At 49.5% G+C, this 27,607-nt stretch overlaps 1 protein-coding gene across 1 annotated transcript in view; it reads right to left on the bottom strand.

The window, feature by feature from the left end:
- Positions 1–27,607, bottom strand: part of CDH23 (cadherin related 23) — a 394,835-nt gene that overhangs the window by 288,881 nt on the left and 78,347 nt on the right. Inside the window, 3 exon segments of the mRNA XM_033130003.1 lie at positions 272–364; positions 479–526; positions 1,272–1,414. Coding sequence (XP_032985894.1) covers positions 272–364; positions 479–526; positions 1,272–1,414 — 284 coding nt within the window.

The raw sequence follows: 27,607 nt of genomic DNA, 5'->3' as shown, positions 1-27,607 counted from the left end.
CAGCTGGAGTTGTGGGGCTCATCCAAGACAATCTCTCTCTCAGGCATGAGGCTCTCACCAACCCACTCTCCTTAACCAGAAGATGGGCCCCCACCCTCGGAGGTGCCAGCACGTTCAACCTGCCTAGACCTGGTCCTTGGGTTAAGATGTGGGCAGGAGAAGAGAAGTGGGGCCTGCCCTTGTACCAGCTGCTGACTCTTTACTCCACTCCCAGGCGGCTGGGGAGCAGCAAGTCCCCAGTGTCCCCCAAGTGTGAGCCGGGGGCTCCTACCTCAGGGATGCGGACACTGTAGGGCTGATTGTGAAACGTGGGTGCATTGTCGTTCACGTCCCCAACCTGGATGTTCACTTTCCGTGTGATCACCTGGCAAGACAAAGGCGGGGAGTTAGAGTTGGCACTGGCCGCTGGCTTCTTTTCCCCGGGGGCCCAGGAACAGTCAGTCCTCCCAGGGCTGCAAGGGCCTCAGGAGTCACTCACCCCCTGGTGGTCGCTGACAGAGAACTCCACTGTGAACTCCGACTTGGTCTGAAAGAAAGAGGAGGGAGGGGGGTGGGGAGAGTTAGAGAGATGAGCTGAGGTCCTGTGTCCTGAGCCCTGCCTGGGGCTTGAGACCTCCAGCATCGCCTAAGGAGCTGGTCTGGGACTGGGTACATAAAGGCATCCCTAAAAAAAACTGAGCATTGCCCCTTGGATTGGGGAAGCCGGTTCAGAATAGGGATTCTTCCCCAAAAGAGCAACAGATTAGAAACCAAGAGTCTTGGGTTCTAACCTGGACTCTTCCTCTAAACTGCTGTGTGACCTTGAACAAGTCACTCGACACCTCTGTGGCCACTTCCTCAAATGTAAGGAACGAGCAGGGGTTGGAGTTTTGTTCAAACTCTTACCTTAATTTGCTAAGGGCTACAGGGTCGTCAACTCCGGCATCTCTGGTAAACGGCCTTTGTAGGGACATTTGTTTGGGGCAGGAGTAGACTTATATGCCCCATGGAGCCACCATGCTATAGGGGATGAACCCAGGATCATTGTCCCTCTTGCCTACCCAATATTGCCCCTCGCTTGGAGACACCCCAAACCACCCCATTCCAACCCCAAGTCCAGACATCAGCACTGGCCCTTTAAGAAGGACACCATTCAGGCAGGAAGATGCTACTTCATGGTCAGAATGGGGCCTCAGAGGAAGGCCCCCAAAAGACGATGAGCCACCCCCCCCCAGTGTCTGCTCCTGCCCCGCCTCAGGGAAGGACTGGGGCGGGATACGGGCAGGTCATACCTCTCTGTCCAGCGGCTGCCGGAGCCACACCACACCTGTGTCTGGCTCCACAGCGAAGATGCGGGAGGCCTCCTCCCCAACCACGCCATACACCAGGGGGTCATTGTCCATGTCTCGGGCCAGCAACTGGGTCACAGACGTACCTGGAGTATCCAAGGGAGAGAGAAGAGGGCAAAAATGGGAGGTCGGTCTGTCGCTCAGCACCTTGCTCAGGTGGCAGAATCCCAGCAAGGAGCAGCCACCTCCAGCAGGTCACTGACTATCGTAAGACTCTTGTGTCTTTGGCTCTGACGCCGTCTCCCCACCTCCACATGTCACATGTCACAGTATGTATGTGCCTACAATAGGGAACCATCGTTGTGACTTCAGCCCGCCCACTCCTCTTTTCTGATTTTAATTTGGAGACCTCCTTCTCCGAATGGCTCAGACGACAGCAGGCACCCAATCCTTCAATTCTGATGTTCCAAGATGGGCACATAAATCAGCCCTAGCCAATAAGAGCATTCCATCTTCTTGGTCACAATGATTGGCTCAGGGATGAGCATGTGACCCAAGGTAGCCAATCAAAGTCAACCCTGGGACTTCTGTTAGAAATGTTGGGAAAGAGGAATTCCCCTTCCACTGGGGTTGATAAATTGGCCTCACTGGCAGCTGCCTTTGGCACCACACAGGAAGAGCGGGCCTGCGAATGAGGCCAACAAGGAGGAAAACAGAGACAAATGTTGCACGGAGAGAGATTCCTGATGGTGTGAGCCAGCTGTGCCTGATGTTAGCTCCATCCTCTGGACTTCTCGGCTACATGAACTAATAAATCCCCCCCCGACCCCCCCCCTTTGTTTTTTGCCTGAGTCAGTTGATTTGGATTTCAATCTTTCGCAAATGGAAGCACCCTTTTTAATTCAGAATATTTTGCAAAACCTATTCATTCGCCAGTTAGGTGCTGGCCTTGTGGTAAGTACTGGAGTACACAGAGGTGAGGAAGAGGTGGCCCAGCCTCAAGTAACTCCAGTGTAGCACTGTGTGACAGGGTCGAGCTCTTCTTCACAAGAAGACTGAGACGTCACCATTCACCAGGAAACAAAGCCCTGGCCAGAGGTCACCCTGGGCATCAGGATGCTTGGTCGACAGCCCTACCTAAGGAGTCCCAGCGTAAGACGTCTTCTCCTGGGGTTCACAGCCCTCCCTAGGTAGCCTTCAGGTAGGGAGACTACCACCCTGGTTTGCATTGAGGCAGGATACATAGTAAACCACGAGGTCCCAAGCAATTGGATCAGCTAGTCACCTTAGCTTCAGGAGGTCCTTATACCTCCTGGAATTGTGCAAAATGTTAGAAATGTACAGTGTGTCATTTTCTGCAGAGAAGGTCTAGAGCTTCATCGAAGACTCTCAAATGGCTCTCAGAGGAGTGGTCAGATAAGAACCATGGCCTTTGGCAAACCACTTTTTTCAAAGCCTTAATTTAAGGGACAGGTACCCTTGCTTCTCCAAATACTGACTCTCATATTTACTGACGATCAAGCTAAGTAAGAAGGGATTCCAAACTCTGGGAATGTCATCTAGAAAAGTCGACTAATGAGCTTTTCTGGGTGAACTTTTAAAAGGACAGTTCTAACATGACAATAATAGCTAACACTTCTGAACACTAACCACGCTCCAGACACCGGGCTAAAGGACTTCCGTGCACTACCTAATTCAATCTTTACAGTCATTCTCTCCATTTAACAGATAAGTCAACAAAGAGTGATTGAGTAACTTATGACAGCCACACAGTTACAAACGTCAGAGCTGGAATTCAAACCCCAGGCACTCTGGGCCCATAGCTCACGTTTTTTCCCACAACTTTATACCTCTCAACACTTGATATGTGAACTTAAGATTCAGGACTTTCATGGAGGTGACCCTATCAGACCCTAACTCGAAGCCCAGCACTTGGAGAAGGAAGATATTGGCGCAATCATTGGGCTTTCATGATATGCCAGACACAGTACAAGGCCCATTCACATGGGTTCTCTCATTAAATTCTGTCAGCAACTCTGTTTGATAGTCATAATTCTACCCATTCTATAGATTTGAAAGTCGAGGCTCAGAGAGGCAAAGTAGCCTCTCCAAGGTCACAAAGCAGAGTAGGACGTGGCAGAATCCAAGGTGATGGGAGGAGGTGAGAAGCAGAAGGAAGAGCGAAATCAGGGAACAGAATTAAAATACACTTAGGAACTATTTAGGGAGCCCAATCTTCCCATTTTAAAGATGGAGCAACTGAAGGCATTTAGCACTTTTTCCAAAGTATGACGGTGAGCAAGAATCAGGACTCAAACCTAAGTTTCCGGACTCTCAGACTCCTAGTAAAGTGCTCTCTCTCGATGAGTATGTGAAATCACAGAGAAAACAAGTGCATCTTCCCAAAGCATCTGCATTGCTCAATAACAAGCAATCACTGTATGCTAAAGCAAACGGGAATATATTGTAACATTTATTTTTTAAGACACAACCTAAAGCTGTAAAAGCCTTTCCAGCCTCCCCCTGACTTCCAGGGATACACATTTCCTTTTTGTTAACCTCAGGGGTCCTTTCGTGGCAAAGTTTGAAGAATACTGAGGTACTTCCCAAAGCCTTGGGGAGATTTCACATGACGAAACTGAGGCCCATAGGGGCCCTGCTTGTATATAGCACAGCAATGAGTTCATGGTAGCCACATGGACTGAATATCTCACCTGCCAACCTCCTTCAGGACCCAGCCCAGGTGGGAGGTACAGGGCCAAGCTCCTGGCTGGCCGGCAGGATTCTGGTAAGCCACACTGGCACTCCAGCCATAGTCACACAGCTCGGCCCAATATCCCAAATGGCTCTGTCAGGCCCGAAACTGAGGCTCTCCCAAGAAGGGGGACACTGGGCAGGACTGGGATGGGGCCATCAGCTGCTGTCACGCACCCTGTAATTTCCTGGACTTTTATCCATTTTCCCCTCAATTATGTGCTGTTCAAAATGGTCCTTTTCGGCTTCCTCATGGGCTCTTGTCTGCTCACGCCTTCTTTGTGTCCCAGGTAATTGCTAGTGACCTTTTCTAAGTGCACTAATTAAAGGTACCGATTTAATATTATATTTAAGACAAGACGCCCCGCAATTTTCCAGCTGGGCACATACTCCCCTGCACAGCACTGTTCTGCCACTCTGCAGAAGCTGGGCATAGCTTTGGCTTCTCCAGGACACAGGGCTCATTTCCACCAGGATGGCTTCCAGCAACTTCTGTTTGTACCACTCATATAGGAAAGAGGCCAAGATATGGGCCCAAAACTAGTCCAATGGTCCTAGAAGCAGCCACTTGGCAGAACCATCCCTGACTGGGTGACCCTGGAATACACATGGCACACTCTGGGCTTGTTTTCGACCTGAGAAACAGACAGTATACCCTGCAACCCAGGCTGTGGAATACCCGGAGTTCATTCTTTCTTTTCTTCCTCCTTCCTTCCCTTCCCTTCCTCCTTTCATTCTTTCTTTTTTTGTTGTGGTAAAAAGTACATATAAAATGTATCATTTAAACCATTTTAAACTGTACAATTCAGTGGCCCTAGGTACATTCACAGTGTGGTACAGCTATCACCATTATCTGTTTCCAGAATATTTCATCACCCCAAAAGGAAATTCTATACCCATTAAGTAGTCACTTCCGATCCCCCCCTCCCCCAGCCCCTGGAAACCACTATTCTGCTCTCTACGAATTTGCCGGGTCTGTATATTTCATATGAATAGAAATGTACGACATGTGGTCTTTGTGTCTGGCTTCTCTCACTCAGTATTATGTTTTCAAGGTTCACCCATGCAATATAACATGTATTGGTACCAATTCCCTTTTTATAACGGAGTAATACCCCTTTGAATGGATATACCACAGTTTGTTTCTCCATTCATCAGGTGATGGATGCTTGCGTTATTTCTACCTTTTGGATATTGTACACAGTGCTGTTATAAACATCTGTGGACAAGGTTTTATTTGAACACTTGTTTTCAATTCTTTTGGGTGTCTACCCGGAGTGGAATTACTGGGTCCTATGGTAATTCTACGTTTAACTTATTGAGGAACTAACAAATTGTTTCCCAGCAGTTGCACCATTTACATTCCCACCAGCAACGGATGAGGCGGGGAGTTCTTTTCAGTGGTAGGAGGGACAATCAACAATTCCCAGGGGCTGGGTGCCCCCTGTATGGTGGAGAGATGGGAGCCGGGCAGCCCTGCATAGCAGATGCTCTTGGCACCCCGCTTCCTATTCCGCAGCCCGTACCATTATCACATACAGCCGCCCGCCCTCCCACTGCCAGCGCGGGGGCGATTTGCCTGAGGGCTTCTCACCATCAGCAACTACTCTACCCTTTCACAGGACAGGCCAAAAGTGCCAGGGAACTAACGCCCCCGGAAGCAGCGCTCAAAGAACAACTGATACAAGATGGTGAATAAAGAGTTGGCAGATAAACACGGCAGCTCCCTCACCTCTCGGGGGCAGCTCAGGGGCCGCGCTCTACACTGGCTCTTAGAGTTGCACGGGATTCATCTCGTATTGCCACGCTGGTGACTCGGTGGATAATGCATCTTTACGCCTTCTTTCCCTTCCTTATGTCATGTCCTCACTCCCCGACCTGTGTTTCCTGGGATTCCCCTCCCCAGTAAACGATTTGTACTTGAGTCCTCCTCACAAGGTCTGCTTCTGGTGGCACCCAAATAAGACTCGCCCTAAGACTGTGGTATCAGAACCACCCAGGAAGCTACGTGTCAGACTTCCACGCCTCACTGACCTGGTTGGCTGGTGGGGAGCCCAGAGTGTGAACTTTTAAACAGCGGCACCCACTCTCCCTGCAAGAGCCTCTGGCACGCAGCCAGGTTTGGAAGTCCTGAGACTGGTTTATAGCAGGGTGATATTCAAATATTTAACAATGGGCACAGAACAGGCATCACCAATCAGAAAGGACGCTGGCAATAAACAACCGGACCAGTGAGTACTGCCTGTAAGTCAGCCTGGTTTATGGCTCAGGTTTGAGATGCAGAGAAAAGCTCCTCGGGCCCCAGGATGATTTAAAGGCTCAGTTTTAGGGCTCTTGGCTCCATCAGTGCTGCTGGAGGGCTTTCTGCTCTTGGCCTCCCTACCCTCATGAGGAAGGGTAACCTGGAGAGATCAGCCCCTCCACCCTGTGCCAACCCAGCCCAGACCAGAGGCCAGCCTAACCTCATGGGTGGAAAGCAGAACTTAAAAGAATTTAAATCACTGCACACCCATGTTCACAACAGCATTACTCACAACAGCCGAAAGGTGGAAGCAACCCAAGTGTCCATTGATGGAAGAATAAACCAAATGTGGTATATACATGCAATGGAATGTTAGTCAGCCTTAAAAAGGAAGGACATTCTCAGGGTGGCCGGTTAGCTCAGTTGGTTAGAGCGCGGTGCTCTTAACAACAAGGTTGCCTGTTCCATCCCCGCATGGGCCACTGTGAGCTGCGCCCTCCACAACTACATTGAAACAACTACTTGACTTGGAGCTGATGGTTCCTAGGAAAACACACTTAAAAAAAAAAAGGGGGACGGAAATTCTAATACATTTTCCAACATGGATAAACCTTGAAGACATGGCGCTATGTGAGATACTCTAGTCACAAAAAGACAAATACTGCATGATTTCACCTCTATGAGGTACCTGGAATAGTCAAATTCATAGGGACAGAAAGTAGAAGGGTGGTTGCCAGGGGGAGGGGGTAGGGGGTAAAGGGCAGTTGTTCTTTAATGGGTACAGTTTCAGTTGTGCAAGATGAAAAAGCTCCGGAGACCAGTTGCACAACAATGTGAATGCACTAAATACTACTGAACCGTACAATTAAAAATGGTTACGATGGTAAGCTTTATGTTTATGTGTGTTTTACCACAATTAAAAAATTTAAGCCCAAAACTTAGATCACGTCCAAGGCCCTAGTGATCTGGCCCAAGACAACACCGCTTACCCCTCTCACATGGGCTCCTCGGGCTCACCCTTCTGGGCCTCTTGGCCTTCTTTCTGTTCCTGAACAGTTTGTGGCTGCCTCAGGGCCTTTGCGCTGGCTGTGCCTTGGCTGTGCCTCAGGTTGGAATGTTACAACCTGAGGTTACTACATGCTGCTCATTATTCCCCTCTCGGGCCAAGAGTTACCTTCTCGGAGGCGCCTTCTGAACTGCTCTTGTTTATTCACTTGCCTTGCTGGCTGCCGGGCCCAAACCCCCGGGGCAGCGGCCGGGCCCATCATATTCCCTGTTGCATCCCTAAACTCGCACAGGGGCACTCAATAACGAGTCAGCGGGTAAATAAATGAATCCTGCCAACGGCCTAGAGGTGTTAGGAGCAGAGAGTCCCCCAAAGTCATGAAGATCTCTGAGCCGCAACCAAAGGAGAGAGTATAGCAAGTTAATTCTTAATTATATACACTAATGAACAAGAAAAGCCCTGGCTAATCAAAACCTAATAATGCCCGAACCAGTAGCAGTTGGCTTTGGATGCAGGCGAAATCATAGTTACGCAACGGCTGGGCTCCAGTATCTCAGGAACTGGCCCCACACCATATCCTGGGGTAATGTACCCCATCCAGAGGCCCAATACCCCATCTTGGGACAGTATACCCCGTCCTGGAATTCAGGGGCCCAGGTTGGAATGGGGACCTGCTCAGGGGGCTGCAAATGCCCCTGGGAGGTGCAGGACTGGCAACACGTCCCCCCAAGGTGGCCTCAGCCCCTCAGCAGCAGGCTCCATCCATCTTCCAGGCCAGAGGCACACAATCACAGCTTCCCCAGCAGCCCTGCTGGGACCATGCTGATCGCCAAGATGACGGTAATTACTATTATTGTTGTTATTTGCTGGGACTGGTGCGTTGTGCGCTCTTGAAGACCTGTGAGTCTTTGCCTGTTAGACACAGGGCAGGCCAGAAACTCAGGCAGGGCAGCGGCAGGACACAAGGCTTGTTATTTTTTCTGGATGGGGGAAGGATGAAAGCTGTGTTTATCCCCAAGACACGGCGAGGGTGCTACAGAATGAATAAGGAGTCAGGAGAATCCATCCTGCCTCCTCCTTGCAGCAGTGTCTTCTTGAAGTAGACCTTTGAGAGTGCCACCCCGCTCAGACCGCCCCCCGCAACAGTACCTGCAGAATTACAACCAAATTCCTTACCATGATGGCCTGTGCTCCTCCCACGTGTTCTCGGCTCCCTGGCCAGTTATGTTCTCATCGCAGCCCTGAGCTCAGCCTGCCAGACTGCTGTCCCTCCTCCAGCACCCCATAGTTTCTACACCTGCTGCTTCTACTCCTTCAGCCCAGAAGGTCCTTCCTGCTCTCACTGCCTCTCAAATCCCAGTCATCCTTAAATCCATACCTCAAACACCACCCCTGTCACTTAGTTCTTTCTTCTCTGTGTTCCCTGATTCGTCGTTCGTACCTCTGCACAGTAGGGAGAGGCCAACACCTCTTGAAGGGGAAGACTGATGTTCTGGGACGTGCTTGGCAAATCTCCCCAACCCTCTGTGACTAACTCTGGCTCTTCTCTTGGGGACAACCAGCTCGCCAATCATTTCCTTGCCCGTGCAGACACTACTAATCAATCACAGATCCTTTTTCTATTGAATCTACATTCACCTTCACAACACTGGATTCCATGCAGTCACTACTAGTCAATCCTAACAGGCACATGAGAGCAAGCCTTTTGCCATCTGTGACCTGAAAGGACTTCACATCAGCCCTGATTTACTGACGCTTTCTATCCAGGGGCCAAGGATCTAGGGCCAAGGTCAGCCCCTACTACACTCAGGGCTTTTTGTAGGGTGAGAATTAGGCTTAGAGATCCACAGGCAAGCTCAGGAAAGGACTAATTATGGCTAAAGAGAGAACCAAACAGACAAAGCCCCTTCTCATCTTTGCAGAGGAAGGATCAGGGGTCCTGACCGGGAGACGACTGCTTGGGACAGGGCTACACATTGGTGAGTAGTTGAGCCAGGGAGTAGCAGATGGAAGGCCCCTAAGCCCAACTCAGATTACAGGTCATGGGTTATGATCAGGCTTTTCTGAGAATGGCCACCATCATGACCCCTCCATGGCCATCAGGCCTGCTACAACAGGAAGGAAACCCATCTTCCTACTTCTGGTCTGGAGGGGCCTGGCTGCTCTGGCCTTGGTCTCTGCCAGAGCCAGGGGCTCCTGTCCTCCCTTCTCCCCTGGAATAGGCCCCCCAGAGCCTGGGCTGGCCTAGGACTCTGTATCTCACTGGTCTTTCCTCTGGATCAGACAGGCCCATTAAGTGCCTTGATTCCTGGGAATAATCTCATTTGTCCTAGGTTCCCCCTTCCCGCTTTCCTGACTTCAGTCAGGCTCCTTCCTTCTAGTCCCCCTGGATCTTGAACTTGATTTGACCTCACGCAAGCCAATTTTTGTTTTGGGTGTTTTTCTGTTGTCCTATACCTACCTGGAGGAAGCCAGAATGAGATCTGATGCTGACTCTTCTCTCCTGAGAGGTAGGTGGCCTCACGCTTGCCCTGCACTGACCAACAAATTCACTCTTATCAGAAAACCCTTGTCCTGGATAAAGGGAGCTATCTCTGTCTCCAAACCTCACAGGCCATCTACATATACTTTCTCCTACAGCTCAGTCCACAAAGAGTAGACAGCATGAACCGTCTAAGAAGGAAACTAGTATTTGTTAGGCACGTACTATTTGCCAGGCAGCATGCACAATGGTTTTCATTCTGTGTCATCTATTTCTCACAGTGGCCCTGCAGAGAGGGGTTAGCGTCCCCACTATACATTAAGAAAACAGGCTCAGAGGGATAAAGTGACCTACTCAAGGTCACATAGCTAGGAGGTGGCAGAGCAAGGATTTGAACCCTTCTATCTGACTCAGAATTCATGTTCCTTCCACCACCCTCAGGGCTTTGACCACTAATTCTTTTATCCAAGCATCTAAACACTGCCTTCTGCTCACCCCACAGAGACTGACGCCCATGACGACCCCCAGGTCCCTCCATGTTTTACGCTGCTCTGACTCCTGGGTTACCTGGCTGGCCTGAAGGTGAGGACTCTTGAGGCAGGGACTGTGGGGAGCCCCCTCCATCACCCTGGCTTTCTACCGCCCACTCATCATCGGCCAGGAACATGGTGATTTCCTGAGGGTCAGAAAAGGGGTGGTGGTTGGCTCATCTGGGCACACAAGTGTCAGATGACAAAGAGGATGGGAAAGAAGGAATTACGAAACAGAGCAGGATGGTATGAAATCAGAGCTACATGTTGTTATTTTAAATTAATAAAGCACAAGAGGAAAGATCATACATTAAATACCAATATTTGAGGGATCTGGCCCTGAGTTTCAGAAGCCTAGAGCTGTTCTGCTTCTGGCAGAACACAGCAAATAAAAGCCATCATTGCCAAGGGCTGCCAGGCCCGGTGCAGGTACCAAGGTGTTCTGAGCGCCTATAACCTCATGAGTCATAGAGAGGTTAAGTTCCTTGTCTAATGCACGTGACAGAGCTGGGACGGTTCCCTGACCCTTCTAATCCCCATGCCACCATTATCACCCTTCATTCATTCACTCAGCAAACATTGTCTGAGCACCTGCTCTGTCCCGGACACTGCTCCAGGCACTGGTGATATAACAAGGAGCAAAACAGACAGGAGTCCCTGTCCTCCTGGAGCTGACACTCAGTGTCCGGATCTACATTTCCATTAAGCCACAGACTTTTCCTAGCGTTTCACTGGCACATTTGAGAAGCACAAGCATGCGTTTAGTGTCTAGTCACAGCCTGCATATAGGTGTTCCCACCATGCACCCTGGTTTACGGGCTGTGACCCACCCCAGGATGAGCACTCCTCATTTTGGCAGGGGACTGAGAACTTGGGACACAGGATCAAAACTCAGACTAAGCTTGGAGAGGAAGGCAGCCTCAGTGAAATCCCTTTATTAAGACAGAGAAGCAGTCAGGCATACAACTAACGTGGCTGCCACTGGTTGGCACTCAGCCACAACTTCCTGATGACCGTGGGCAAGTCCTTCACGGCTCTGAGCCTCCCTTTCTTCATTGACACCATGAGGGGCCAACACCAATGGCCAACGCACAGACGTCCTTGGGGGAGAATTGAATACAAGTCTGACAAACATGTCACAGGTCACGAATTTGTGGGCGTTGTGTGGAGAAGGACGCTGAGGCTGCATCGTAGTTCAGAAAGGAAAAGACACCTGGTGGGAGTAGGGGACTGGGGTAGCTGTATAGGGGCCACACATTCGCATTCCTGATGAGGCCAGCAAGCTCATTTTACAAAGACAAAGGCAGGGCTGGGTGGCTCAGTGACTCGTCCATGGGCACCCAGCAAACAGTTACAGGTGGCAGAGCTGAGACTCAGATTGGCCCTGGGTTCTCCAGTATCCTTTCCACAGAACGACCTTAAAGTCCCTCCTAGTTAAAATATCTGTAAGGTTATGATTCTGTTTGCCACACACTACTACAAGGCACTGGGAAGGAGAAAAGGGCATAGACGACCCAGTCCGGCTTGCAAGGCTTCACAATCTGGTGGAGACACTCGGAAACGGGCCTGGCCAGACAGCCAGGGTCCAGGGTAGACTGGATATTCCCTTCTGCTCAGGATCGGAGCCTGAACACAAAATAGCCATGAATAAAGGGGCTCCAGAAGGCGCTGTTTGACCTTCCTGAGTCCTTGCTGCAGCTCCCCGGCCCACGGGGGCTGAAGACCTGTCATAGGGTCTGGGAGAGCCAAGCCATAGTTACCAGATTTAATAACAGTGATAATAGAGGGGTGGGTATTTTTTTCCCTTTTCCTGAAACTTTTCAATTCATTGAACTGTTCAATTAACTTTACAAAAGGAAATGTGGAAAAATGATGGCAAATTGAACTTGACATTATCATTAAAATAAACAGAGCACTGCAGGCCATTAAAGCCTCACTAAGAGATTATCCAAATACTCGCAGGCATGTGCTGACTCCTTCCTGCCCAGAGGGACCCTGGCGCTTCCCTCCTGCCCTGAAGTGGCATGCGTTGCCTGTCACCACTCACATCCCCCCTAAAGCTCAGAAAGAGGCCATGCTAACGGCACCCATCGTCACAGCCTCCCCAATGTGACAGGGAGCGTGAGGGGAGGGCGAGAGCACCCGCAGCGAGGCCAGCCTCTGCTAACAGACTGCTGTCTCCACGCTGTTCTTTTCTTCTCCTGCAAATGATGGGGAACTTCAGTCCAGCGGGTCTCAGGCCTGGCTGCATGTTAGATTCATCTGTGGCACTTTTGTGACTCCAGATGCCCAGGGGTAGGCGCCCCCTGGCCAAGTACATCAGAGTCTCTGGGGAGGGACACAAGCATGAGAATTTTAAAAACAAAAAACAAAAGCCCCAGGAGATTCCCAAGTGTGCCTGGGTTGAAAACCAAGAACTAGATGGTCCCTGGTGTTCCTTCAATCTTCAGGACGAATCTAAAAATGATGATGTAGGAAAACCCATAGGTCAGTCAGCACCTTGGAATCACCTGGAGCTTTTAATAATACCCGCGCCCGTGTCCCACACCCCGAGCTTGTGATGAACTGGTCTGGGGTACACCTAGGGTTTGGAAAGTTCTACATTTCCAGGTGATTCTAACGTGCAGGTGAGATTGGACATGATTGCTGGAGGTGTCGTCTTCACCCGGCCAACAGGGAAGCCAGCTTCCTGATGACCCTCCTCCAGGACACCCCAAACCTTCAAATGTAGGGGTGCTCCCAGGCATATTCACCAATTCCACGGGCAGGACAGAAAAAAAAATACATATTTGCTTTGTTCCCATATTCACAATTTTCTAAATCCCAGTATTAAAAAAAAAAAGTTAATTCATGGTTTTGAAGCTGTGAATCTTCACCTGATTTCATATAAACATCACCTGGGAAACTTCTAAAAATAAGGATGCCCAGGTCCTAGCCCCTAAGGATTCTGTTTTAATTAACTGGTCTAGTACATGACCCACACATCAATGTTGTTATACAGTGAGACCGCAACGTCCTCCACAGGTTCTGTGACTTTAAGCGAAAGGAAATATACCGAAACCGATTTTACCATAGGCCAACTGATATAAACAAGAGTTATGTTCCTACGGCATCTCATCCGTGTTAGAATGAAACAACACTGAATGAAATGACGCTATTCGAGGCGTGGTTCCAATGTGCAGCCAAGCTGAGAATCATTGAGCAGAGTAGCAGTTCTCAAACTCGAGCCTTCATCCGAATCACCAGGAGAGCTTGTTCAAAAGGCAGATTCATGGGTCCCACCCAGAATTTCTGGTTCAGAACTTACATTTCTAAAATGCTTCCAGGAGATGATAAGGCTACTGATCCGAGACCACAACTTTGAGAACCACAGGTTTAGAGCTTCAGTGCGCCCAGGTCCTAGTCACTTAAAGTTCATTTCAAAGGTAGTTTGGACCTTTAAGGTCTGACTTCAGAATGCCATCCCCTCCTGTGCCCCCACTGTCCGTCCCTTAGCTAGAGCCCAAGCCCTAGTGGCCACTTCTTTTCATCTCTCAGCAGCAGGAAAGCAAACTAAGGACCTAAGAATGGTGCAACCAAAAAAGCAGGTAAGAAGACACCTTTCCCTCACCCCTGCTATCCCTCTCACCTCCCCCTTCAAGAGAGGCCAAAAAAGTCCCTTGGGAAATCACTTCCTCTTTGAGGAGACTCATAATTACCCACAACGATCACAGCACCATTCATTTTGCTCTAAAATTAATACATCACGTTGAGAATGATATCGCACTAATTTATCACAAGATTTATGAAACTTGCACTTTTTCTAATGAGATTTATGCAAATGCCGCTCTTGCCGCTGTTTGTGTTTTTAAAAGTTTTGACAGGGAAGTGGGATTCCAGCCCAGCTGGCAGAGGCCCTGTCCTGACTCACCAGCTGGGGAGACGGGGGCTGTGTGGCAATGCCTGTCCTTGGAGGGCCCCAGGGGAGCAAGCCCCTTTGGCCTTCCAGTTGGCTCATCCCCCCAGTCCCATCTCTCCCAGGTACACCCTTATTTATGTGGGCCGCTCCTCTCAGCAGGCTCACCTGCTCCTCAAGTGGGGAGGCAGTTATAGGTGGTGAAGCTGGGTCCCTAGGGGAGCATGGATCTCTCATCTCATCAAAGGATGAAGGCCCTCAGTCTGGGAGGACAACTGTGGGTAGCAGCGCTCCACTAGCCGGGGTGTGACATACGACAGGAACACAGGATGAGACATTTAAGGTTGACACTCACTCTCAGGTGCTGACCCCGTACTTGCACAAGTCTCAGAGAGTCCCCTAAAATTGTGTGCCCTGGGCACCTCACTTACCTCACCCTAGTCCTGGCCTTGCCACTTGCTACCATGTACTGAGTACCGACTACATGACGAGCACAATCTCAGTTAATATTTAGCACAAATCTGTGAGGAAAGTAGTCCCACACTCAAATGAGGAAGTTAAGTCTCAGAGAGGTTTAGCAACCCGCCCAAGATCACACAGCTAGGAAGAGGTAGAGCCAGGATTCAAACCAGGACCGCCTGACCCTGAAGATAATGTTCTCATTCAGTACTGGGCCCAAATGATTCACGGGGGCCTTCCCTTTTCTAGGGGTTTAGTAACACTCCACATCTCCAAGGGTCACATCCCACATACTCAGTTACCCAGAACACTGATGAAAAGCAGGAAAGTAGCCAAGGGCTCTGAGCAGCTAAAAGTCATGGTACAAAATACATGCACTACATTTCAAACTCGTTTATGAGAAAGAAAGATGTGGTCAGGTCCTCACTCAGAGCCTGTTTACTCTTACTTTACATACAATTATAACTAGCTTGGTGCTTTTGTTTTTTTCCCAGTTCATAGAACTTTCAAGCAGATACCTGAAAAATAACTGGAAACAATAAATAACAGCTTCTGCTGCTCACAAAAGGGAAAGGTCAAAACTCTCCGAAAAGTGAGAACTTAAAACCATCTCAGTCCCTTCACTAGCCCCTGTCATTAAATCACCTCAGTCCCTTCACTAGCTCCTGTCAATGACAATGCATCATCGCAGAGAGCTAGTCATTGTGATGTGTTCAATGATGTGCCCAGAAAGTGCAGAATGATGAGTCATCCCCATGTAAGAGGGCAGGTACTATATAATAGGTCTTATGAATATTCCATGCAAGTCATTATAATTATAAAAAGATTTTGTGCTTAAAGGAATGCTTCCCAAAGTGTATTTCACGAATCATTAATTCCCTTGGAGGCTAACGGTACTCCATGAAAAAGTGTTCTTTGGTCAAAAAGGTCTAGGGAACATTGCATTTTTAAAAAAATTTAAATAGGTTTCTTTCTTGCAGGACCTCTCGGAGCCTTTATTACACTAACACGCATTGTGAAGCCCCACACAGTGGTCGAGAAGATACAGCTTTCCCCAAATTTATTTGGCCATGAAACCTTGCTTCTAACAGCATCTCAAAGGACATCAGTGGCTCAAGAAATAAGAATTGGAGAAAACCGAACCAGGAACTTTTCTGGATATTTTTACTTGAGGCATATTTTTTTCTTGGGGTGGGTGGAGAGATGGATGGATGGATGGATGGATGGATGGATGGATGGATATGGATGAGTGGGACGGTGGCTGGGTAGGTGAGTTGCTAGGTGGGTGGAAGGACAAATTAACAAATGGGTAAAGGAACAAACAAATGAATCAGCTGTTCTCATCCCAGGAGCACATAAGAGCCTCTCGTATCGGAACCTCTAAGACGGAGGGGGACATATGAGTACCGTCTGAGACAGTTCCTCCACATGACTCAGCCCGTCTCCCTGCCACGTTGTAAGTCAGTGCATCATGAGTAGGGATCCTGGGCCTGCTTAGCTGGGTGGCAGGTGGGCTACTTTTCACACAGGCCACATCTTGAGCATCTGAGGTAATACTCATAATAACTTTAAATACGTGTATGATGCCCAACATTCAGAAAGTACTTTCCTGGCCACTGCCTCCGGGTTTCCCACCGCCACATCCCCACGCAGGGGGCCAGCCAATGGCTACAGGCACTCTTAACGCTGAAGAGACTATGGCTCGGCACAGTTGAGTGATGGGTCCAGAGTGAACTAATGTGGGCTCCCAGAATCAGAGTCCGAGACCCCAGTCCCACTCCTGCCCCCATCTATGTAACCGAAGCCAGTCACTCTACCTCAGCGGCCTTGTCCCTGCCTCAGAAGGCTGTGACAGGGCCAAGTCAGACAACAGAAGAGAGAGCACTTCATAAATCCAAGAAGTCCAAAAGAGGTTTCAACACCCCCATAGGAGACCCAACCAAAGCACTTCACACGTGGTGTCCTAACGAGGTGCTGATCTTCTGGGCTGACTCTCCCACCTGTGAGCATGTGAGCACCCCAACGCAGAGACTGTGCCCTTGTTCCCTGCTGCGTCCCTGGAGCCTGATCTAGTGCCTGGCACAAGACAGGCCATCAGTGTCTATTGGACAAATACGTGAGTGAATGAATGAAGTGACGAATCACTGCGTAAACACAGGTGCTATGGTTCTCGAGTTTGCAGGAATGTGGTTCCAGTAATGCTAAAGCCATACCAAGGACTCCATCCCAGGAGCCATCTTTGTTTGAGGGGCAGAGAGAAGAGAGCAAGGGCCAGACAGCCTTCCCAATGCCCAACATGCCGGGTGCCTGACTGACTGGAAGGGATGTCCTTTAATTCTGTGTGTTTCATTTTTAATTAGGCAGAAGGTAACCTAGTGGAGTCCTCAGAGGTTCTCTTTCCATTGGAATCAGGATTCTTCTTCCCACTCACCAGTGGACAGAGCTGGGCGCTCTCAGGCCCCACAGTGTGGAAATGGTAGACACTGGTGGGTGGGAGGTGGGAACAAGGAAGTGAAGAGTTACTGCAGAGCGGGTCCCTTGCCATTTAGCCAAGGAACTACAGAGATTGGTAGTATCCACCTTCGCATCCTCACTTGTCAGCCCCTGGTTTTCAGGACCCTCCTCTGTGAACATTAGGGGTATAATTCACTTTTAGAAACTTGTGGGCAAGACTCTGAGCTCTTCCTGTTTTCTCTCTCTGGCTGGGTCTTCCCTCTTAGATTGTTTCCTGCAGCCTACCGGTGTTCCAAGCGACCTACAAAGGGAGGTAGAGGATACGTGCTTCATCCCCTCTAGGTCCCTCTGTCCTTCACCGCAGACAGGGCCTGGGGCTGGGCAGCTGGTGCCATTTCCCCTCTAGAGCAGGTCACAAGGTACAGCAGGATGCCCCCAACCTCCCGCCACCACCAGACAAATGCACGGAGCCCTGGCTGCCTCCCCATCCCCACCTTACCAAGGACTGATGTGGCACCATACAGACCTGTGCATCATGGGGCAAAGAGGCCCTGAGTGTGGCCTCCCAGGGCTGCTGTGGCCACGACCTGCTGGTGTTCCAGTGGAGAAGGGGGTCCTTTGGCTCCAGTTGGAATGACAGAATGTCAGAGGTGATGGGGTCTCAGACACCATGAAGCACCCATGGGTTACGTGTAGGAACTGAGGCCCAGGGGTGGGCGGGGGCAGGTTGAGATCCCACATACAGCGATAAAGTCAAGACCAAAATCCTGCTCTTCTCTGTCACAATTAAGTGCTTTTTTTAAAAAAAACTCTCATCTCTTTCCCCCTAACCATCAACTTTGCTGTATGCCCTTCTTCCCACACGTTGTACAGAATATATCAAGACAACGTCAAAGAACAAAATGTGGTATTTCTAATTACATCACAAATGAAGGGCATAGACTGTGACCTTAGTTTAGGTTATTAAAGAGTCAATTCCTCTGAGAGCCACTCAGTCAAATCAGTCACCACCACAGTGGTGCAATAAGAGCCCTTACTGGTAGTCAAGTGCGGAGGCCAAGGGCAAGTTTGGAGGGTGACCTATGGTTGGACTTCAGCTATATGCCCAAGACTGTGCGAATCCGTTTACTTGACTGGGGACCTCAATGTCGTCTCAAGGTGACTGATGTTTCCTAGGGGTGTGCCGTGGGCAGGGAGCTGCTGAGTTAGCGGTGCTGGATGGAAGGCAGCACGGGGCGGGGGGAGGTCCCCATTTGCCCAAGAGAGCCATACGCATCCAGGCCACAAAACGTGCTGGCACAACGCCACGGCAGCACCCCCTCAGAGACCCAGCCTGGACCACAAAGGAAGCTTTGGCTCCCGTGAGCATTCTCCATGCAGGCAGGGCGCGGGGCTCCTCCCCGACCCCCATTTCCCTCCACCTTATAGCCTCACAATGGGCAAAAAGGAAGGACAGAGAACCAATTCCGGCGTGGTCACTGTCACTGCCCAAGGTGAGCGAGCTTGTGGGGCTGCCAGAGAGAAATTGAAGTCTCCCCACATCGCCACCACACAGCCAGCCGGGGGTACCCTCTGGGGAGACCTCCATCAACCACTCTCACCCCAGCTGTGATCACATGACCCAGGGGGCTAGCAGCTTCTCTCCCGTACACCTAATCCATGCGTGTAGGATCTCTGGGCCACTAGGGTTTCCAAATGGCACCAAAAGTCTTAGTTGGTGGATATTGGTCAAAGGGTATAAAATCTCAGTCATGCAAGATGAATAAGTTCTGAGGATCTAATGTGACTATAGTTTACAATACTGTATTGTATACCTGGCTGTTCTTAATAAGATTCATTCAAGTAGCCCTGGTTCTGCTATCAACTACTGTGTTGGAAAGTCCTTTGGCCTCGCTTTCTTTGTTTGTAATATGATGACCTTCCATTCTATCAACTAATCCACCCGTTACTCACTCACCGACTCAGTTAACATTTACGAAAATCTATCATGTGGCCTCAGCATGTGTGCCAGACACAAAACTAGACAGTGAGAATCAACAAACTCATTATATATAGAAAATCCTGCTCTCAAACAAGCCCTAGTTTAAAAAGGGTCTTGGTTTCTGATTCTGGCAATACTGTGTAGGTACCTGGATCAAGCTGAAAGTTGAAAACAACGAAGAATACCAGGTAAAATATTTTAAAACTTATTGAATGGATAAATAAGTTGATAAGAAAACAAGAAATACTCAGGTCAAATACTAAGTGAAGGGAGAAGCCCCGAGAGGCTGGCTCATGACTCAGGGTCAGTTACTGAACGAGATAAACCTGAGTTTTCACTGTCATGGCCCTCAGGGCTCAGAAAAGAGGAGGAAAAACCCAGAGGCCACTGTACCCCACTCAGGGTAGGGAGTCTAATAGAAAACCATCCCCACGAAAGCAGGCACCTCAAGAACCATACCCTTAGTATAAGGGTGAACTAGAAATAAATCTGTACTACCACATGAACCAGGGGTCTTTAAAACATGCTTCTCTGAAATCGTGGGCTAAACAGAAAGGGGAACATGGCCCTGAAGAATCCATAACCACGGTAAGGCCCACATAAGCGTCTGCGGCCCACGTTCACGTTGCCTGGATAGCTAAAAATCTTTAAGCAAAAAATTTAATTTAAAGTGGTCCAGACATGTAGTAAGCCTAAATGCTTACTAAAACCAACAGAAATTCTTTCTGGAGTAACCCACTAAAAGTCTCAGGTCTCAAAGAATCACTCCTGTCACCCTGCCAGCCACATAAGGAGTTCACAGTCAAAATGAACATACACACAAAACACCCTGACTGAAAACCTGAAATAGAAACAGACGGCGTCATCAGGCCCTCGCACACGTCAGGTATTGGAGTTATGCGGCGTTGAATATAAAATATGTTTACTAAAACGTGCTTCGAGAACCAAAAGAGAGGCTTGCCACTATGAATCAAGAACAAGGGAATTTTAAACAGGAATCAAAGACAGTACCCAGAAATCAAAATATGATCATTCAAATTTCAAATGTGTTGATTTGACTGAAGATTAGACATGGCTGAAAAGTGAATTGGTGAAATTGAAAGATAAAAATTGAAGAAGTTGTCCAAAATGCAGCACAGAGTCAGAGATGGAAAATATAACAGAAGGCTAAGAAGCATGAAGGATAAAATCAAATGGTCTAACCTATATTTAACTGGAGATTCCAGAAGCAAAGAACGGACAGAAGCAATATTTGAAGAGATAACGGCTGAGAGTGTTCCAGAATTGATCAGACTCTAACCTATAGATTCAAGAAACCCAGTGAAACCCAAGCCCCAAAAAATACATAGAAGTTCGCACCAGATAAGTCATAGCAAAACTGTAAAACACCAAAGAAAAACAGAGTATTTTAAAAGCAACCAGAGAAGCAAAATAGACTACCATCAAAGAACCAACATTTTAAACTGGGAGCTAATTTTAGCAACAACAGTGGATGCCTAAGTCCATCGATGGATACATTCAGTGTGCTGAAAGTAAATGCCAACCTAGAATTTTCTATTAAGCAAAAATATCTTCTAAGAACAAGAGTGAAACAAAGACAATGTTCAGACTATTTAATTGGTCTCTTTAGGAATCAGTGAAGTCACAGGCACACTGTCAAGGTCAGGGAGGAAAAGGAGATGAACAAAGTTCAGGTGGGGACGGTGCTGCTCTAAAGGGGGTCGCTTTCTTGGGTCCAGCTGATTGTTGCCAGATCCAATCAACAAAAACTGAAAATCCATGTTTTGACGCAAAACTTCCCAGTGTTTAAGTGTTGGCAACCAATCAGATATTTCAAGACACCCTCAGTGGGCCAAATAAAGCAACATAGGAACAAAATGCAGCGAGTGAGTCCCTGGTGCATACTATTAGCTGGGGAACACAAATGACAAAAAACAACTGATGGGGTAAAGGATGCCAAAGTAGCCAGGGCAGCAACAGAAAAAGGCTCTGCAGACACACCCGGCAGCCCCGGAGGCCCAGGACTGCCAGACAGCTTTCATTCCCAGGGGAAAGAGTTCCCATCTTTTTCTCTGAGCCCTGTATCCAAACTCACAGCATCCCATACTCAGGAGAAGGTGCCAGGCCAAAGTTCCTCTGTCTGGAAGGCATCGCACTTCCTTTCTCCTAGTAAATGCCTTCTCCTCCACACTTCATCCGACATCTCTTGGGGGTTGGGGGGTGGAGTGGGGAGCCTTCCCTGACCCACCCCCAAAGATGCTTGTGCTTGCTGCTATCAGACCAAGTACTTACCACATGAAATAACATGTCTGTGGTCCATCTCCCCACTTCCTAGAGAGCCTGACCTTGGTTCTCTTGCAGGGCATGGGGTAGGCACACAGTGGACAACAGTCGAGGTTCCCAGAAAGGTACAGACGGGATAGGGAGCGTGACCCTGGGAATGCAGACTCCTGTACATCCAAACTCTCTACCCTGAGTGCACAGGGTGGATATATTAGGCAAAGAACCTCTAGGCAGGTTGCATAAACAACCATGAAAAGCATTAATGAGCAAAAAATAGTAAGGAAGCAGATTGTTTTTTATGGATGGGGTGGGGGAAGGAGGGAAGAGAAGTAGCAGCCAGCCTGAGGAGTAGACTGAGTCTCCTCAAACGCTCATTAGGGTGCGCTAGGCACGGGGTGATCATGGTGGGCAAGACGGCCTTCCCCAAGCTTATGATCTGGGGGTGGAGACAGACCCTAAATAAATCATCGTACCACGAGTTATGTGAAGACAGTGCCAAGAGGGCCGTATGGAGAAAAGTAAGCATCTAGGCTCTACCATGCCAAAGGATTTAACCATTCTTCCCTTCTTTGTGCTTTTAATAATTATTTGCTCTTTCTTTATGAAATAATTAACTTACATCATTCAAAATTCAAATGACACCAAAAGTCCCTACCGGCATAGTCCTAGCCCTGCAAGCAACCACCGCTTTCAGTTTCTCATGTATCTTTCAAGAGATATGTTTATGTTTTGCATACCCAAATATATATGTGTGTGTGTGTATATACCCAAACATATACACACACACACGTATTTATATATGCCTCTTCTTCTCTCTTTGTTAATACACGTGGTGGTCTACTATTGTGCACTCTGCCGTATCTCTGTCAGCAGACTTTAGAGCTAAAGGAAACACGTGAACTTGGACCTGGAGGATACGCTGAAGTTCCGCAGATGAGAAGGAGAGAGGACCTTTCCAGGCAGAGGAGACAATGTGTTCTAGACCTACCTTGGGGAGGTGAGGGAGGGGGGCTGCTTCCGCCAACAGGGGAAGGGCACAGAGCAGACGCCTTCCCCCCAGGGAGGCGCCCTCCCAGTACAGTCTGTGCCGAGGGACTGACTGATGGAGGGTACAGAGGCCTGGCTCCCTGCCTCAATCTGCATCCTCCCAGCCCCAGAGCTCCCCTGACGATCCACTGAGGCACGGCCCTGCTTCTCCACCTGCCCAATCCTGCCCCCCTCTCTCCAGCACACCCCGATAGAACTCCTGCTGACAAATCTCCATCTCAGAGTCTGTTTCCAGGGGATCAGACTAAGACAATGAGAAGTGGTCCAAGAATAGGAGAGCTGGACATTGCCTTGCCAGGTTCAAGGCCACCTTCCCCCTTCCTGATGATGTAACTGAGCCTCCGTTTTCCATCTATAAAATGAGGACTATGACACTAGTCCCACTCTATTGGAGACCTGGTATGAGATAATACTTGGGGAAACCTTGGTAGTGTTGCTAACTTAAGACACATTCATTACCTGCAGCTGAGGCCCTGCCATGTATCCCGTCTCAGTCTCCACTCCCACCCTGTGCTCTAGGCTGGCCCAGACTACAAAAGCACCCTGCTCCTTCCCTCCTCTGGGTCACTGTGCATGCTCCTTCCCTTCTCCCATCTCATCTTTCCCAGCGCAAGGCTCACCTCCTCCAGGGAGCCTTACCTGATATCCCCACACTCTCTGCCTCCCTCTCCTCTGTACTCTCGGAGCACCTGGAGTCTCCACCAAATACTCTGTTAATTCAGTGCTTCACAGCAAAATATCCCCAGATGCGGAAGGGAAGGGAACTTGTATCTTGGGAGACCCTGGAGACACAGAGCCTAAAGCAGCAGATCCCAAAGAAGAAATTAATTCAAAGGCTTGTGTTTAATATTTTACTTGTTTACATCTTAGCCCCCTTATTTATTCATTCAGTAAATCGACACTGAGTGCCTACATAACACTGAACAGGGCAGGCATGGCTCCTGTCTTCAAGGAGCTTAGCATCCAGTGGCCTGTCTTGAAAAATCTATGTAAATTCTGCATTCTACTCCACAGTATGTTCATGTTTAATATAAAATTCTTATGTCTCCATTCTAGTGTCAAATAAAATCAGCACTCAAGGAAGATTGGTCAGATTCATCTGTGGCTTCTTGTGTGCCAGCTGGGTCCCTGTAGCCCTGCGTGAGAACCCACAGGACACTTTCTGTTTACAGAATCTGAGCATCCTGGGGACAAGCGAGATGAAAGATTGCTGGGAGATCAGCCTAGAGCAATCAGTTCCAAACCAGGTCCTGCCACCCGAGAGACAACAAGCCAATGTGCTTGTCCCGCAGCCATGCCTACCCGCTCCATACACTGCTTTTCTGCCCACACAACCTCACTTTGTTCAGGCAGCCAATGGAGGATCCTCCACCTGAGAGAGGGAGTACCATCAGTGGCCTCAGAATCAGAATTGACCTAAAACAAACAGTTTCACTGCCCTTGGCTGATTCCGGTCAATGAGACAGAAGGGGAGGTCTGCTTCGGGGCAAGAAGCTCTGTCTTCTCAAAGACAAGTCAAAGAAAAAGCCTTTGGTTCCTTCTCCCTGGCTCCTTCCTGAATGAAGAGACAGAGGTGGTGCCTGCAGCTGCAGCAGCCGGAGGACAAAAGGTCACCGCTGGAAGGATGGTGAAAGATAGTAAGAGCCTGAGTCTCTGTTGGTGTCATTCATCCATTAACCAACAGACTCCAGCAGCTGCCAACCTTTAGCCCTCTTTACTCGGAAAACACCAGCCCCTATTTGTTTACACCACTGTCAGCCAATTTTCTGTACCTTGCAGCCAGATACACGCCTAAACAATACAGCTCTTGAGAGCATACAAGAACTTTCACGTAAATTATTCATTCAGTCTCCACAATGCCTGCGAGGTGTCCGTTTTGCAGATGAAGAGTATCAATGCACAGAAGACCAACGCCTATTTGTAATAAAAACCCAGCAAACTAGGAATAGAAGGGAACTTCCTTAACTCCATAGAATCTACATACCAAAAATCTACAGCAGGTATAATACTTAACGAAGAAAACTTGAGACATGGGCCCTTTAAGGTCACAAGCAAGACAAGGACGCCCACCATTGCAGCTAATGTTTATAGACACCACACTGGGTGGTCAAACTGCATCCCCAAGGTCAAACTGCATCGCCAAGGTCATCACCAAAAGGTGGCGGAGCAGGGCCCAGCTCTGATCTCCTGGCTCTCAGTCTTGCTCTCAGCTGAAGGAGCTGTCAGACAGGTATGTGTCTCTAGGACAGAGGACCCCCTATGAGTCCACATAAGCCCTGGGGCCCAAAGAGAGAAGAACCTGCCAGCAGCCACGCCTGCTTCACAGTGGCTCGCTCAGTGTTTGCAATACTAGGCGATTCCGAAAGCCTCTCTCCAGGCTGGATCAGGCCTCTTGCTGAGTTTCCTACCCACTGCCTCCTCTTTCTCCCACTGCCCTGGAGATGGAGGAGGAGAGAGGAAGATACTTGGCAGGTGTCTTGCAAGCACCTCGGTCCCGTCTGCTTATCTGCGTCCCTGCCACCTCGCCACGGCAAATTGCTTGTTGATAAATGAGGCTATTTAAGAGCGAGTGATACTGGCATTACAGTTATTAATGAGGACAACGTGAAGAGACGTTTAAGAGCGGCCTGACTGTTCTCACATCCTCCCACCTGTGAGTAATGGGGCTGCTCTGTCGCTGGCCCGTGGCCGCCACATCCAGGTACAGGCCCTGAAAAACTGCAGCCATGCTCTGTGGCCTGGGGAGGTGTGGGATATCACAGGATCCCAGAGCCATGGCTTTGACAGGAGCACTCGAGCTGGAAGACATAAGCCAGTGCTTCCTCTGGGAGCTCAGGCAGTAAGGATGTGAAAATGTGCATGTGAGAGAGTGTGTGTTTGCACATGTACGCCTGTACGAGACTGTGCACATGTGTGTGCAGAAGCATGAACGTGGAAACACAGGTAATGTGCATCAGTGAGCACATACACTAACAAGACTGACTTTTGCTTCACCAACTCCGAGGACTGGAATTTAAACCCTCTAAGCCTCACTGTGCTCACCTCTAGAATGGGTGTGATAATTGCATCTATCATAAGGACTGCTAGAAGGATTAACTCAAATAATCTAGATAAAGGGCTGAGCCCAGAAGACAAAGGCCCAGGAAAAAGCAGGGAGGTTCTCCTTCTTCCCATTGTTGTAATTAAGACAAACTTGCCTGTGGGAGCAAGTGCAAGGAAGAAAGTGCCAGAGTGGAAAAAAAGAGATGTTGTGCCCCTGGGTTTGTGAGGGATGCTGGGAACAGAGCACAGAGAGGAACGAAAAAAGGGGCAGGGAGCTGGCTGGGACGCACCTGTACAGCCGCAGTATTGTAAAACATTGAAATATTGTTGTGAAAACGCTCATTAATAAAGCGCTGTTGCCCCAGACACTCCCACCCTGCCACCTGCCCCTCCCCGGAGACCTCAAACCTCCCACCAGGGATTTGTGGGACCTGCTCCAGCCCCATGGCAGGCCAGTGTCCACTCAGCACGGCATGTTCTAAGCTGGGAAGGGTAGGAAACATCATGACCATCACCCATGGCAGGTGTGAGGGTGTGACTTCAGAGCCTGAGGGGTGCGAGGTGGTGCCAGGGTGAGTCGTCAAGTCCTAAGAACGACCCAGCACCAAGGGGGCTTCCCAGAAAGCCAGGCCCTGGCCTCAAGTGGCATCTGTGCCACTGCTGCATTGTGATTTGTCATTAGGGCCCGTCTTCATCCACGGTCAATGCCAGGATGTGTGAACAGACCTGCGCAGCATTTCAGATCTTCTGCAAAACTGCCGCGGAAGACTGTGGGCTGAGCCCCTCCATGTCCTTTGTACTAAGACCCACATGATCAATTCCCGCTTCAGATTTCCTCCCAGGGAGAAAAACTGCCTCCACAGATTAATGGGCACGCTCTCTGTTGCCTGGAAACACCTCAGTGCGGCTCCCTTTTGGATTTAAACATCAGGACACTTAGGGCCCAATGCAATGCCCCCAAATGTAATCTGCTCAACTCTGGCACCCAAAACCACCTAATCCTTCAGCTTCCCCACATATGCAGCGAAGGGACGTTTTATCCCTTGCGTCTCCAGTCACATTGGGCTTCTCCTGTTAAGCCACCCAAGTCCTCTTGGAAGTAAGAAGTCTGAATTAAGCCACCAGCCCAGCAACATATATGATACTCCCACCCTACACCTGCCCAGCCGTGTGGCCCAGCCTGTGTGTCCTGAGCCCTGAGCCCCAACCCCACCGGTGTCCCTGGATGGATAAGGCAGCCTCTCCCCTGCCTGTGAGGTTCATTCCCCTCCCTGGCCTCAGCTATCCACCTCGGCCTAGAGAAGAGGAAGCTTTCCAAGGGGCCAGAAACTTCTGGCATCAGCTTTGGAGCAGTGCCGTGGCTGAGAGCAGAAGACAGAGAAGTTTCTCTCCTGGGGAAGGGGGAGTGGTAGCTGGGGAGGGGGTGGACCTGCAAGGGATTCTAGGATCTGAGATCCTTGATGTCAGGGAACTGGACTGTGGGGGTTCAATACTGGAGGAAACAAAGAAATGCAAAGGGAGAAGAGGAGAAGAAGAGAGGGGAGAGAGACACAGAAAGAGAAGAGGAAGGGGCCCTCTGGCCTGGAAGCCCAGGTGCTGGAATGAGGCCGTGGCGGTGGGAAGCACACAGAATGGGGGCAGCCAAGATGCTGACCAGCCCCCATTGCAAAGGGCCTCCATTAAGCTCCTGTTCCTCTGGGGAGGGTGGCTGAGAAGGGGACTCAAGATAGCCACCGACTCCCCTGTCCCTTGCAGACAAGGGCAGCCCAGGCTCTCCAGGCACCGCTCGGCAACTGGGCTGACCTAAAATGATGAAGACGCACCCCAGGTATCAGCATCCCGCTCCTCCCTGCCTGGCAGACCATCCTGCCCTGCTGTGGGCCTGTGGGAACCCATGTACCCATTTACCCCTTGTAGGCAAGACGACCCCACACAGGATTGCCCCAGCGGTCCCTGCCGCAGCCGCCGCAGCTCAGGGAGTTGATGAGGGGAAACCCTTGGTCTCTGGGGTGTGACTCAGGATCTAACCAGAGGGGAAACTGATCCATCCGGTCCTTTCCTTCTGTCTGTCCTCTCCAGTGATTTCCCAGCTTCCCATTGTAAAAACCTTTCTGCCCTGGCCCTAATTATCCATTGTTTTGACAGAAGCTGGTATTGACTGAAC

Source organism: Rhinolophus ferrumequinum, chromosome 16 (genome assembly GCF_004115265.2).
Source record: "Rhinolophus ferrumequinum isolate MPI-CBG mRhiFer1 chromosome 16, mRhiFer1_v1.p, whole genome shotgun sequence".
Classification (NCBI taxonomy): Eukaryota; Metazoa; Chordata; class Mammalia; order Chiroptera; family Rhinolophidae; genus Rhinolophus; species Rhinolophus ferrumequinum.
This window is presented reverse-complemented; position numbering and strand designations above follow the sequence as displayed.